Raw genomic sequence first — 15,614 nt, forward strand, 5'->3', positions numbered from 1 at the left:
GGGCGGGGCGGATGTTACGTGTTTACGTTTACTGGAAGAAAACACTGTAGTCCTCGCTCCGGATAACAAGATGTTTGACGACGCCGTTCTTAGTGCCTTTTTCAGGCTTGTTTTGCTTATATTCTTGAAGCAGCAGTACGACAACAACCTTGTTCTGCTAATGCTTCGTCTGTTGAGGAGGAGAAGGGAGATAGAAGAGCGTGCTTTGGCGAACCAGTTAGTGCAACGAGTCGCGCAAGCGCTATATACGTCATCGCGCCAGAAGGGCAAGGAAATGAGCACGCACAGAAAGACCGGAATGAACTTAAAGTGGAATGAGTGTATACAAGTGCGAGAAATTCTTTCATTCGGAATTACAAACGGAATATCCCAGCCCCTTACATCGGATTTTCAATGGCATTGGCCATTTTCATTTTGAATTAGGTGTTTACAAGATCACTTTTAACAGGAATGAACTTTCATTCCGAATGAAAAGGGAATTAAACTGTCCATGTTAGGACAGAGCACCCACAGCAGCACGCTAACACACCGTCTGCGGTCATTTTCACTTGACCAGCGGACTAAACTACAAGCCGATTGGTTGTTGAAACAGGTGACGTGCTTTAAAACCAGCCGCCGGTGATTTGACCAGCTGAGTTGCAGGTGACACCATCAGCCTTGAGTCGAGCTCAGACCGGCCAGTTCACACCGCTGCAATGTTCTAAAATGATTTGGTCTTGTCGCAAATCATTTCTCTGTAATGGGCTTTACTGAAGATTTAAATCTTAGAAACACAGTTTTACAGTTTCATGTTTTAAGGCTCAGTAACTTCCCGTAACAGCTGCTCGCTGTGGTTTTAATCAAACAAACAGGAGAAAACAGTGTTGGGGACTATTTTCAGCAGCGGATGAATCCACATTTGGTGCTCTATTGAGTATTTGTGGCAGCAGGACGGTGTATGTGGGGCTAAACCAAAATGAACTACAGTACAGTGTGTGCGTTCATTGTGATGCAGGAACGTGTCACCCAGTGGCACAGTGTGGCGAGAAGATATGTCAGGCTTAGATATACACATTATACTTGTTAGTAGATACATTCAATGTTGGTTTGAGTTTTTTCATAAGATTTATGTGAGAAAAAATAATTAAAGGCCCTTAAAAATGTCCTTTTCTTAATCAGCTTCTTATTAGAAGTGATAAGGTCTGACATGAACTTTACAGTTTCAATGACGTTACATGAGACATTTCTGCATTTGTATTTTTGCTTTGGAGTTAGCGAGGCTCAGTAAAAAAGCTGATTAGTGTCAATCAGGATTTAACAAGATCTGAATCAAGATGTGATGACAGCTGTGGGATTGTTTTCCTCTGTTACCAGATCACTATCAAATCTGATCAAACCACACCTGCGTCGTCCTGATGAAGCAGATAGTGAGTTTTTAACTCTTGATGATTCTTCAGGATGTTTCATTATTCGTGACTTTTACTGCTTATTTAGTCATGGATATGGCTCTTAGTTTATCTCTAACGCTATTTTGAAGGGTGGTAGACAGTTGCACAAAAATTAAGAATAATAGAATAAGGCCTTCGTATATACGTCTCTTTCTTTCTCACCTTGCGTTCTTCCTTGATGGCCTGTTTCCTTGCCTTCCTCTCCTCTTTGCTCTCTTCCTTGTTGCGTTGCTGGGTGGAGACACGAGGCAGGTCCGAGTCGTTGATCCTCGTCATGCGCTCAGCCTGCTTGGCGGTCATGCCTTTCGCAGGGAGGATGTCCAGAGGGATACCCATCTTGCTGGACACACGGATCGGCTTTGTCTGTGGACATAAGGAAGTTGGAAAAAAAGGGTTGACTCAAGATTTGCAATATTAAAAATGTGGACTTAGAAGAAAAAGGCTTCACTAATTTTCACAAAAAGAAATTAAAAAATGCCTCACAATTCAAATATAAGACTATTTAATGACTAGTATTTTGCACGTTACATCCTTTCCATCTTAAACTCTGTAGTTCTTCATTATTTTACATATTTTTGAGTGTAAATTTCTTTTTTGAATTTATTTAAATTCTTGTATGTGAAAACCTACTTGTGTATTTCCGTTTTCTGCTACTTTATATTTCTACTCCACAACATGTCAGAGGCAAGTATTGTGCTTTGTAGTTATTTTGCAGATTAAATTAAATATAAAATCAACAAATAAATGAAGATATATAATCATTAAATGTTAAGATAACTTTATATATGGTATCATGATGGTAATTATGTAGTTTGATGCCAATAGTCTTGCACTTTTAAACGTAAGACTATTACTTCTAACAGAGTATTTCTACAGTGTGGTATGAGTACTTTCACTTGAGTAAAAGATTTGAGTATTACTTCAACCACTAAACCTGACTCTGATTTTGAACAGTGGCTGGATTCATCTTGACAACAGTATTATTAAAAAGGTAGCACTAATAAGTAAAATTATAAAGTCCATCTCTTTAATGTTCTCAAACTCGTTCAACAACCTTGAAAGAATTCATTTGAGATGTTTTCTTAATATCTTTTACGATGTGCTGAAAACATGCAGCTAATGGTTAAAATAAAGTGTGGAAATACATATTGTTTTATTGCAGTTAACCCTGGCTGTCTTAGTTATTAGGCTAAGTTATTAGGCTGGTCAGTCATCTGGCATGCGTTACACTTTAACAGTTTACATATTATACCTTTACTCTCTATATGTGTCACATCTGATACTATTAAAATAATACAAAAGAAGGTGTTATCGTACCTTTGGTGGGTCTTGAATGACTTTGGGTCTGTTGTATATGTTGGAATATGTGCCTGGAGAAAACATCAAAATAAGATTAACGCATATTATATCTACAGAATACAGACAAATTATTACTCTCAGGTTCTCATGCTTCTCACCCCAAAATATTGGACATTAACACACTGGAATAAGGTCATTTCAGAACCTACAAAATTTGATTTTATTCTCTTAAAATCTGATCTGAAACATCTCATCTATGAAAGATACTGTAAAGACAAAAACACATCATCTTTCAAACTTACAAAAAAATGTTTCAGAGGTGATACTGTATGACTATTTTCTCAACAAAAGAAACCACAATATTTTTTTTAAATCTATAACACTCTATATTTGACTTTAATTTACTCTGGTCGAGAGCATTTAAGTCCTGGACTTAATACACACCACTTCTGACATCACAATACTTTTAACTGGTGCTTTATTACCGCAGGAGTTTCTGACATGGAGGCAAAATGACACCCATGGGTCCAACTGGTCGTGGTGCTTTTTCTTATCAACCATTGACCAAATAAGCTTTACTGCATCACATGGAGGAGATAAGATTTTAACCTTCGGCTCCCTGTGAAACACTTAAAGGTCTCAGCCAACAGGTAAATACAGTGTACTATACTGTAACAATCAGAGCTGAGACAGAGTGTGGATTAGGGTTGGGTCGGTTCTCGGTAATACCAATTCGGTTCGGTACTTTTTTGAGACCGACCGGACCGCATACTCGGGCGGAACGTACGTGGAGCAGACTCCGCGGAGGACCGCCCGGTAAAAGTGGATGTCCGCAAGCCCTGTGCGCGCAAAGCACGACCGCACGGACTCCGCTCCAAATGACTGTTCGGCATGTATTTTTCACATCGCGGGGATTTTTCACAGACATTTTTACACGGAGTCCGCTCCGCTTATGGTACGCCCGAGTCTGTGGGCACCNGTTTGCACTGACTGAGTAAGCTGCAAAATTTATTTGTAAGGAATAAAAGAAACAACTTGTTACTGTCACTCTGTTGTCCTAAGATCGTTTTTTATTTTAAATGAGTCAACTGCGCCCCCAAGTGGCAAAAATCCGGTATTACCGACTTGATGCGTTTTTGTTTTGTTTTTTACAAAAACCAGACCGTTTTTTTCCTCATTCCGACCCAACCCTAATGTGGATCTTGGGAGTTTCATCACAGAAGACGTCCACACTGTCATTGAAAGTTGAGTGAGAATTATAGCGCTCAATAAACCCGACAATCCTCATTGTTACTGTTCATAAACTTTTCACTGACTGTTCTGGGGTCGTCTCTGGTGTGTCACAACTTCCTCCGAACTAATAATTTGTCACTGAATGTCACTGAGGAGAAATTTCCAGTTCTCAAATGGCTGCCAGATTTTGTCTTACTGTGATTAGCTCTGAGTTCTAAACATTTGGATCTAAACGTTGCATCACATCTGCAAAGTGGAAATTAGACTTACTGATGATTGTTTCACAGTCCCACTTCTCTTCTGGAGCCTTGATAACAACCGTTTCCATCTCTTCTTCCTCCTCATCATCCTCATCCTCCTCCTTTAGGACAGGAAGTTCTTTGGGACCCAAATCATCAGGCCTCAGGGATCTAAAGCACAAACACAAGTTAGTCAGCCAGATGATTTACAGCAACAACAATGTGATGCAACAGTCATCGTCCACCAGATGATTTTAAGAAAACTTTCCATCACAACAAATGACTGAATCAGATGAAGAATAAACAAAGTGTACTCACTCCTTCTCTTTCTGTATGAAATAGTCTTTGATAACTTCTTCCAGGCGAGCGCTGTCGGGCTGGATGAAGCCCTCCAGCTCAGCGTTGTCCAGAGCGCCGATCTCATCGTCATCGAACTGTTCGTAAAACTAAAACAACAGACAGAGGTTGTGTTCACATCAACAGACAGAGCACTGAAGATGTTAACAGAGAAACACATAAGAGAAGTTTGGTCACCAGATTCAATATGGAGGACATGCCCAGTAGATTCTCTGCCCACCTGAATCCAGCCAGGCTGTAACTTCTCATTATTGCCTCCGGGCTTGAATCAGGTCGGGTTCTTGCCCATTTAGCGAGGTGCAATAAAATTGGCACATCTTATATGTAAATGGCAGGAACTTTATTAGACTACTGACACGTCATATAGTAATATAGTGGACGATAACAAGAGCAAGAGGGTCTGCAATGTGACTTGGTTGGTTGGCAGTAGGGATGCGCGAGATTAGTCGTCTGAACGATTAAACATCCGCCCCCTCGCTAGTCGGCACCAAAAATATTATGTACAAGGCCGCTTAACTGTCATGCAGCCGCCTGCCACTAGTGGGTGCTACAGAGTGGTCAGACAGCAGTCCCCCTCCCGCGGTAATGCTCCAGTAGACTGGAGTTTTAAATTGGAGCAATGTCCTCTCACAAAACCAGCGCGGTGTGGCAGCACTTTGATCTAGAACATGAATTCAGCAGCAGTGAATTTTTTTGTTGTTGTTATATATATATGTTGTATATGTTATATTATTTGTTAACTTTAAGTGAGTTGTCAGATAATGTGCAGGTTCACATTCATACTGCACGCAGCAACATGCCTCTCATTTCAGCTGAAATTTAATTATAATTTACATGTTGTTTTGTTAACTTTAAAGTGAAGTGCATCATTTCTGTCAGATTATCTGCAAGGTTCAATGTGCCCCACATTTCAGAGGCAGTTTATTTATTTTAGATGTTATTTTAATGGTTAACTTTTGACTGAGTTGCCGTCATGTTCACATTCATACCGCGCGGAGCAAAGTGTCTCGTACTTCAGCGGCATTTAAAATCCAACATGGTTGTTGAAGATTGTGATTAAAGGCTTCAAAGGGCTCTGAATGCACATAATATTTTTTGGGACAATGTTTCAAATACTTAACAATAAATTGTGCAAAATTTTTGACTGTTTTCTGAGTGTTTTCTTTTGTTAAACTAGTCGACTAGTCTTAATTAAAATTTCCGTTTAGTCGACAGGGAAATTAGTCGCCAGGAACATCCCTCGTTGGCAGAGTTTCCTTCTGCCTCCCCAGCAGTGGGACAGATGTGTGTAACATGCAGCATAGAGCAGTGATTATAATGCTCGTGCAACATCGCCATTGTTTGCCTCGTGGCTAGATGTACCAAGGGGCACAGCCCGCTCTGCTGAACCTGTCATGTGCAAGACAGACGACAAATAAAAGGAAGAGAAGAAGGAGAAGTGGTGCAAGGAAACACATCAGCCCTTAGGTTGTAGTTAGTATATGCTTTGAAATCTAAAAATAGATTATATATGTCTTTTACAACAGAAATTTGGGTTTTAATAAGGCTCGGCCCAAAACTGCTGCCGTGGATCAGGCTTGGGACGGGCCTGATTTTTTTAGGCCCGATCAGTAGGGGTTTGCCATATCATCTCATTCCTGATAATAACGGTATCATTTTTAATATCATGTGAAAAATTCATATTGTGATACTCACGATGTTACCCACGGCAACAACAAGCATGGCTGAAAGCAAAATTACCGACTCTGCAGTGGTTTCAAAAAGAGGAGTGGTTTCAGTAGTGTGGAATACACTGACACTGTGGCGTCCTGAATGTTTTATGAACAGCCCAAGACTTCTCAGACTCTTTTAGGGACTTACCGCTCAGAGGGAACTCAGCAAAAAACCTCCATCTATGTGATAGCGTGATAGTTGTGGTATCATAACAGCGTGTCACAGGTTACAGCGTGATGATTAGAGGAGAAATGGCAGAGCATAAAGGTCCAGGTGGAAAAAAAACAACTCAATCATTTGGCATTTTACTAACAGAAGGAAACCACCTGCTGATTTATATATATATAGATCCCAGGGGACATTTTTTGTATTTGGGAGCTGTTTAAATGTGGAATTAGTGGTAGATTTGATTTTGTTGAACTATTAATATTGTAACAGAATCTGAATCTCACTCTGAGTTACTGTTGTTGTTCACAAACTAAAGAAATTAGATCATTTTTCTTTAGTTTTTACTGAAGATTTGAAGGAAACTGTGAAACTATGTCACTGATTTTTTTGCAATTCTATGTTCTTAAATTAATAATATATATATATATATATTTAATTATGTAATATTATTTTAGGGCTATATGTCGCACCCCTAATGACCAGAACTCTAATGCATACATATTTTCCCATGATACCACCCTCATCACCCCAGGTGGCAAAACAAATCGGTTATGTCAGCTGTGAATGGGCGGAGGTGTGATACCAGACAATAAAACATGAGCATATCTCACATATGGTCTTAAATTACATAGTTTTATCTTGTAAAACCACAGACATGGTCAGTTTAAATAATATAACCTGTAGTACGTGTTATTTTATTCAGTACATTATGTGATTTAATATTGTGTCATTAGGTTTTGTTTTCTGAATTCATTGTGAGTCTGTTTGTGCAGCTGGTTGCACAACAGCTCTCATGATGTGAATTCCTGACGGCTGATGCTGCTCTCTTGCAAGCAAGTTTGTCACTCAGGGGGAGTAACCATGTCAACTTCTGTGCACAGAGGCATCACGTAATTAAGACAAAGAAGGCTGCACAGTGGTGCAGTGTTTTGCATGTTCTCCCTGTGTCAGTGTGGGTTTCCTCCAGGTGCTCCAGCTTCCTCCCACAGTCCAAAGACATGCAGGTTAATTGGTGACTCTAAATTGTCCGTAGGTGTGAATGTGAGTGTGAATGGTTGTCTGTCTCTATGTGTCAGCCCTGTGATAGTCTGGTGACCTGTCCAGGGTGAACCCTGCCTCTCACCCAGTGTCAGCTGGGATAGGCTCCAGGCCCCCCCCGGGACCCCCCAACAAGATAAGCAGTTACGAAAAATGAAAATGACTGAATGAATGTGCAGGATAAAGGTGCTCAAAGTGCAAAAAAATCATCATCTGATAAGTAACTAAAGCTGTCAGACAAATGTAGTGGAGTAGAAAGTAAAATATTTCCCTCTGAGATGTAGTGGAGTAGAAGTATGAAGTAGCATAAAGAACAAGTACCTTGAATTGGAACTTAACTACAGTACTTGAGTAAATGTACTTAGTTACATTCCACCACTGTCTGACTGTGTATGAAAATGTGTTTTAAAAAAACAAACAAAAAAAACAAAGAGTAAGCCCTGACCTTTTCGAAGCGGTCGTCGAGCAGGGTGAGCTGCTCGTTCCTCCTCATCACAGACGACGTCAGCGAGTACTCTGTGAATCGACTCCTCGTCTCCTCGTCCATAAACAGAAACTCTCGACCGCGGCCTTCCATATCCTCATCGCCCGAAAACCCGCCCTCTGAGTCAAAGTCACCTTCCTCGTCTGTGTCCTCCCACTCATCATCATCATCATCATCATCTTCTTCATCACCTCTGTCACACACACACAGGAAATCACAAACCATCAGAAACGTCAGAAAACTCGAACCACCACTTTTAAAAAACAAGTTTAACGAAATCATGACACCAACCACTGAGGAATTACGAGACCAATTTTCGTCTTTCGTTTCTTACTCTATGTCCGCTGCTCTGCTTGCAGAGTTTGCTTTGATGATGAAGTCATCGTCCAGCAGGTTGTCAGGGTCGTCGTAGTTGAAATCTTCGTCAAGAGCAGCCACAATGTCGGGATCCATGTCCAGCCGTGGTCCTGAAGGGAAACACACAAAACAATGAGGAAGAAGACACAAACAAGATCCGATCCGATTTTAAATCCGATAATTATTTAATTTTTACTGTGCTTAATCTGAACGATTATATTTACATTGCTCTACTTCTGAAACTACACAAGGTCAAATCCATCCGTGTTGTCTCAGTTCCTGCTGACCACCAGCAGAAGCTGAGCTGCTGCTTACCTGAGATAGGAGCAGCTTTGTTCAGAAGTCCCACCTCCTCCTCAAACTCTGAGGCAAACACTGACGAGGGCAAGTTGATGGTAGAGGCCTGTTCATCAAACAAAACAGAAATCATTCCAGATCATTACAATGTATGGATGAACATGGGCGGCATCTGGAGATAACAGCAGCCGCCGTCTGACCATAAAACATAAAGAGAGACATAAATGACACAAAAACTCATGTCCTGTGAGCTTGACACAGTTTTTTTATATTCCATCAACAAACGCAGCATGATAATTTGAAATGCCAGAACTTTTCTTAGATGTAAAATTGAGGTCAAAGTTCCTCAAACCCATTTCAGCTCTGGGAAAAACATTTTTCTATAATTTTTCAGGATTTTTAAGACTGAGGTCAACTCCGAGTCAACTTACAGGAATGGCCTTGTCTGTGACTGTGGCGCCCTCCTCCTCGTCTTCCTCGTCTCCATCATGGAGATGAATCAGGCTCCTGTCTGCGTGTGAGGGGCCGGCTGCCACCAGCTCAGACGGGACCGACGCTTCCCTCAGGTGTTGTAGGTAGTCGTAGTCATCGTCGAAGAAAACTCCAAACTGCCTCTGCTCTTCGCGCCTCTTCTCTACGTCTGCCTGAAAAATATCAGAAACACAATAATGGTATCACCTTATCTGACATTAATATTTCCAAAATGATGTGACGTTTGTGTCACTTGTTTGGTCAAATCAAAGTGACTGCAGAATAAATCTGAGCAGCTGAATGATTTTACCAAGATAGAAAAGGAAGAGCAACAACACAAAACAAGCCAGTTTCTTAAAAAATCTTCAAGAAGTACATTTCTCTCAAGCTGAACTGCTCACAACTCACATACATATCCAACCTGTGACCAGTGGCTGCAAGTTTTTTGTTACTATTCTTTTAAGGGCTACAAGAGAAAAAGGTTATGAACCACAGACGACAAATCATGTCTGTACCTTGGCGGCAGGCAGGAGGACGTGTTGTGGGGCTTTTTCATCTGCAGCCAGCGGGTCCCTCTGACTCCTGTGGACGAGGTGAAAGGTCACAGCCTTCTTCTTTTCAATGAACGACTTCTTCTTTCGATGAGGCTGGAAGACACAAACACAGCAGTGAATGGTTGTGATTGCTGGTGATGATACAACAGTAAAGTCTTTGAGGTTTAATCCCCAAAGACAACATTATTATTTTCCTCTCACAAGTGCCCACGAGCAAAGAGAGAGCTAACAGATGCAGTGGGGCTTCTCAGCAGTTTGATAGTACATGTTCTCGCTGAGGATGGCAGTAATTTTTACTGACAACCTTCATTTTGAGATGGCCTGGGTGCAATAATGAGGCATTAAGTGAAATATCATGAATATAATCATCACCTGGATTAACAATGCACACCTACACTTACCTACACCTTACAGCTCACATGATACATATCTATTTACAACCCAGCAGGATTGTTGCTACTTGTTAATATTTATTATCCACACTGTTTTGTTGTGTGTTTCTTTTGGGCCACTGCATATATTGTAAATACTTTGGCTTATACCTCACTGTTATTTTTATATTTGAAGTATTTTTCTCTGCACCTTTTCCTACTTTGTATTGCAAAATGCTGCCCAGCAATTTCCCTGGGGATAAATACATTTCTTTTTATCTTATCTGTGTTTTGAAATTGAATCGTTGCTCATGTTATTAAAGGTCCAGTGTGTAAGATTTAGGGGGATATACTGGCAGAAATGGAGCATTATATAGTAAGTTCATCTTCTTTCATGTATAATAACCCCCAAATAAAAGTCGTTGTGTGTTTGTTATGATATAATGAGCTGTTAATGTCTACACAGGGAGCGGGACCTCTCCCACGGAGTCCGCCATGTTGCACTGCCATGTTTCTACAGTAGCCATAAATGGACAAACCAAACACTGGCTCAAGATAGTGGCATTTGCATTTATGCGTCGGCCACAGTAGCTAGCAGCCTCTCCACCAAAATATCAATCTTTTTTTTTTTTGTGTAACTGTTTCATTCAGTGTTTTTTCCGGATGAAATCACCTAGGCTTTGCTCTCACCGCTAGATGCAACTAAATCCTCCTAAATCTCAGAATAGAATAGAGAATAGAAGAGAAAGAACTTTATTTATCTCTGAAGGGAAATTCAACTGTCCAGCAGTTTATAAAAAAAAACAACAAACACATTTCCCCTCATCAACAACACAGTGATATTAAAATAGACATAAAATAAAATAAATTAAAATAATGCATAAATTAGGAATCAAATTACAATTAAATTAAAATGTAGTTAGTGGCTGATGTGATGTGTGTGTGTGTGTGACTGGATTTAGGAGGTGTTTAACAGTCTTACACTCTGTCCCTTTAAGAATTCACTTAAATTCTTGTATGGGCATCTGTGTATCCCCAAATATCCCAACAAGTTGTCTTTCAATCTTTGTCTTACATGAACCAAATAACTTTAACACTTGTCAAACGACAGGCTATGTAAAATAACTTTAGGCTCTTCTGAGTGTCTGGTAATATCATTTTCAAACATGTCTCTTCCACTGTAGAGAAAAGGACAGCTGAGTTATCTTGCTACAAACACAACAACGAAAGTGGGCTACAACTTTCTGAATATAATTATGTAACTAGAATACAAACGGCGGTTGTTTAACGGCGTTGTTTTTCACCAGCACAGTGTTTTCTGATGGATGCACACCAGTGACGTTAGCATCTGTTAGCTAACAAGGTTAGCTTCGGTTAGAAATGTCAGCTCACCATTTTGTGACGGGATCTCTGTCGGTTTTCTTTTCAACTGGTCCGGTTTAAAGATGCTCTAACCCCAAACTACGGGTAGCTGTTAACACAAATAACCGTTTAAATTCGGAAGCTGTTATCGGTGTTGTTGTTTATCCACGTTGGATTCTTCTTCACCATGCTGCTGCTGCCATTACTGGAAAGAACCATCATGAGGAACAACGGGGGAGTTGAAAGCGATGTTAATGTGATTTAATATGATGAGCTCGCGATATAAATTTGGGTTCTTTTTAGTGATTTATAAATTTATCAAAAATCGAAACACGTGTTTGTAATACTAAAGTCAATTGTGTCGTTGTAGAGTGTGGTTGTATTCCCTCTACAATATGCATTGGTGGTACAGTCCAGAGTCTGTGTGTAATGCAAGTTGGAGAATCAGTTTATAAGCGCATTACCGCCACCTGCCGGACTGGGAGGGCAGCAGCGGGCTGACAGCTGCTGGGAAGAAATGAAAAATAATCAGTTTTATTTATTTATTTATTTATTTATTGAAATGACAGAAGAATATTAACATTATATACAGAGAGAACTCATATACACAGAGAAAAAATCACAGAAAAAAATAAAGTAATATAAATTAACTTAGGTCAGCAAACTCTGTCTTCATTTAAAACCTTTCTCAAAACATACTTTTACAGTAAGAGTATTTACGGTAAATCTGTTGTGTGACTAGTTTTATTCCTTCTTTTATCAGTTTCATTATTTATTTATTTTTATCACACACTGATTTATCTGGTCAGAGTGTGAAATAATACGAAGAAATAATTAGACATCATGAATTCAATAAATGATAGTTTCCTTTTTCAGTTGTCTAAGGATAACAAGCTCTTTTATAACATATATTTTGGAGCTCCATATCTGTACACTACTGCGATATCTGAAGGAGTACTGCGGCAATGTTTTGTTTTGTAAAAAGCAAATAACAGTTAATTTAATTTAAAGAGATTAAATGGTGATGGCAACTTTATACTGTTGTGTAGTTTAATCCACAGCAATGCATCATATTCTGTGAAATGATCATATGTTTGTTTTTTTTAAATAAATCTATAGATCACTCTGCTAATCATTCACTTGAGCCTTCTTATGTTATTTTACTTGCTGTACAACCAATTGACCTGCAGTGACAAAATAAAGTTGCAGCTGTAGCATGGCTGTCCTGTGAGAGCAAGGTATGTCTAAAAACTCAGCTTTTCATGGTGTCAGAGAAACAGCCCTGATTTCAGCTTTGTGAAGGAAATACAGTTTCCTTTCTCACAAAAAGAGTCACACTCTAACTGAACTGCAGGCAGAGATAAGAGATCACCTGAATAAATAAATAAAACAGTTTATCCCACAGAGTGAACTGTTACATCACAACCCTGAACTACCTGAGTGCCTCGCTGGGGGCGATGTGGAGCTCACCTGAAGAACAACACCTCTGTGACCCTCAGCATGACCACGGGCCATGACGGACCACCGAGGCCTCGGAGTTGTTGTTGTTGTGTTTTGTTTTGTTTTATCTTCATGTAACGTTATATTTCCGGCAGACATCTTGGGGTAAGTCAGCTTACAACTTTATATCTTTTCTTGTCATGTCAGACGCTCCTCGTGCCAACAGTATCAATGTTTTTAGGAGTTTGACGTGATTTGCGTCACCGCTGTGATTTTAGCCTCGCACGTGTGTTTGTTGTTTTCATTAAACATGTTGACGACAAGCTTGTGCAAATTAAAAAAGTGCGTTTGTGTGGGCGAATCCTTCATATAACCGTGCAATTACCCGTGTTAAACGTGTTAATGCGCAGCTGCATTTCAGTCATAGTAAAGTTGTTATACAAAGCAAATTACCGCCTGTTTTTCGTGGTGTTGTAGGTTAAAATGGCGACTTGTATACCTTTACACCTTCACCTGTGTAGGAACAGTTTAAAGTTAACATACTGTCAAACACGATAATAAAAGTTTTATTCATGTTAACTTGAAAAAGGGGTTTTTTAACAGCTGCTGCAAAGGCTGCTGTTGTGTTAATTATCCAGCAGATGGCGCTACAGCCCAGTTTATCCTCGTGAAAGTAGTTTGGGTTCTTATTTGTGTAGTGGAGTTGATTTATAAAGTGACGTGAAGTGAAAATACACATGCAAAATCTTTAAATTTTACTCAGGGTTTTGAACTGTTGACTCGAGTCACATGACTTGGACTTGATTCAGATTTGGGTCACAAATTTGTCCTGACTCAGCTGTTAACTCTGTTCATCCCCATTAAGTCATCAGTTAATTCCACAGACCCACTTTGTTTGATCCAGCACCAGTGAAGTTGCAGGAGAGATACTAATAATCATACATAATACATAATAATAAAACTCAAATTTGCCACTCAAAAATATTAAATAAAAAATCAATAAGTTTTAACAAATAAAGTTTCCCAGAATTTTTTAAGATAGATATTGATTGCACTGTGCTGTTTTATGTTTTATGACGAATCGTTTTTGTTGACTTTACTCCTTATGCTTGCATATTTTTAGGTAGTAATTTCTGTAAAAGTAACTCCATGTAATACTCCCTAGAATTATGTGAAACTCAATTTACTGTAAAGAGATGAAAAGCCTATAAAATGTTTTTATATTAAATGTGATTTTTAATGTTACAATCACTGCCCTCATTTTAGCAAACTGTGTTTATTTTCCTATGTACTGACATTCTGTTTAGGTCCAACCCGTCTGTACTATACTCGAAATATATATTGGAGTTTGTGGGGCTGCTGAGTCAGTTAATGCTAATACAGGTCATTCCATTACTTAACTTTGGACTTGAGGGCAAAGACTTGACATTTAACTGTGACTTGCAAAACAATGACCTGGTCCCACCTCTGGCTTCAGTGTAAGCACATTAAAACATATATGTTTGACTCTTTGCCACTGCAGTTTTCAGCACTTGTTCATGTCCTGCCTGTAGTTACGGCTTCTGTCCACTAGAGACTGTCGGAGCTCCATTTGCTTTTGAAAACAATGACACTGTTTCATATAAAGCACATATTGTCACACGCAGAGGACTCTGTCGTGATCAGGTCACGTTCAGTATTTTCACTGTTAACATTACTTAAAAAACAGACACAGTTTTTATTCATATAACTTAGTTATAACTGTGTTTCTCCCGTTTTGAGTTCCTATTGGATTATAAGGCACCACGTGACCCGGAAGAGTCAGTGAGCCACGTTTGCCGCATTCGTTTCTTTAAGATTAAATACTTTGCAGTGTTCTGTCGCGTTTTCTTTGACTGTCGATCGTCGTGTTTTACTCTGATTTCTCGGACCGTCCTGAAACTGAAATTTTAGTATTTTGTCAGACCCGTCATTGAGAACAACTACGCGGCGAATGACCCCCTCACTTCCAACCCATTGACAGTATCGCTTCTCGGCCTTTTGGCTAAGATCAAGTGTAGTATCTGTTCTTATCAGTTTAATATCTGATACGTCCCCTACCCGGGGACCATATATTAAATTGATTTTTGGAACAGGGAGATGGAATAGGGGCTTGCTCCGTCCACTCCACGCATCGATCTGGTATTGCAGTACTTCCAGGAACGGTGCACCCCCCTAAACATGTCGAAAAATAAAGCTGTATTACTGATAGAGAGTCTGTGCAAATCTAGCACTCGTGATGTGTGGGTATGGATTGTGTTGTGTCGTCAGTATGCAGGACGTATTACATTCCTTATTTTGTTTTGATGCATTCATTTTTTTCCAGTGTCTATAAATCTGGTTTAAAACCACCCACGCGTCGCATCGATGCCGCCTCGACATGTTTTATAAACCATTATGTAACCTATGACCCGTGTATGACACAGAGGCGAGCTTGAAACGGTCTTAATCATGGGAGTCCCGGCTTTCCGAGGCACATTGAATGTTGCATATACTACGTTGAAGGGCCCTTACCCAAACCGCCCTACATCCTCTCCCCCACTGCTGAGGGCCCCACATGACGTTTTTATTTATTTATTTACTTTTCTATGAATTTACAAAAAAAAAAGATACAAAATCTCGTAGAGGTAAATATTGTCATCCACAGAAAGAACAAAATCAACAATGTTAACCTAGCAGAGCAGCTTATAAACATCTGAGTGCAGAATGAGAGGATGTTTACAAAAGTACAAGACAGAAAAATGTCACCAGTGAATCTCAGGGATAAGTTTTATACCCGTTATTTA

At 39.7% G+C, this 15,614-nt stretch overlaps 1 protein-coding gene and 1 non-coding gene across 2 annotated transcripts in view; one reads left to right on the forward strand and one right to left on the reverse strand.

The window, feature by feature from the left end:
- The window catches only part of ltv1 (LTV1 ribosome biogenesis factor), a 13,663-nt gene extending 2,068 nt beyond the window's left edge, over positions 1-11,595 (reverse strand). Inside the window, exons 1-10 of the mRNA XM_050045145.1 lie at positions 11,401-11,595; positions 9,599-9,730; positions 9,044-9,256; positions 8,631-8,718; positions 8,293-8,425; positions 7,920-8,151; positions 4,517-4,644; positions 4,230-4,369; positions 2,745-2,797; positions 1,590-1,790 (exon numbers count right to left, since the gene is read on the reverse strand). Coding sequence (XP_049901102.1) covers positions 1,590-1,790; positions 2,745-2,797; positions 4,230-4,369; positions 4,517-4,644; positions 7,920-8,151; positions 8,293-8,425; positions 8,631-8,718; positions 9,044-9,256; positions 9,599-9,730; positions 11,401-11,403 — 1,323 coding nt within the window. The 5' untranslated portion in view covers positions 11,404-11,595. The remainder of the gene's footprint in view (positions 1-1,589; positions 1,791-2,744; positions 2,798-4,229; positions 4,370-4,516; positions 4,645-7,919; positions 8,152-8,292; positions 8,426-8,630; positions 8,719-9,043; positions 9,257-9,598; positions 9,731-11,400) is intronic.
- Positions 11,596-14,813: 3,218 nt separating this feature from the next.
- On the forward strand, positions 14,814-15,004 carry LOC126391064 (U2 spliceosomal RNA). The gene has a single exon (XR_007570012.1). It is a non-coding gene; the product is annotated as a U2 spliceosomal RNA (small nuclear RNA).
- Positions 15,005-15,614: the final 610 nt, after the last annotated feature.

Source organism: Epinephelus moara, chromosome 5, assembly GCF_006386435.1.
Source record: "Epinephelus moara isolate mb chromosome 5, YSFRI_EMoa_1.0, whole genome shotgun sequence".
In the NCBI taxonomy this organism is placed as follows: Eukaryota; Metazoa; Chordata; class Actinopteri; order Perciformes; family Serranidae; genus Epinephelus; species Epinephelus moara.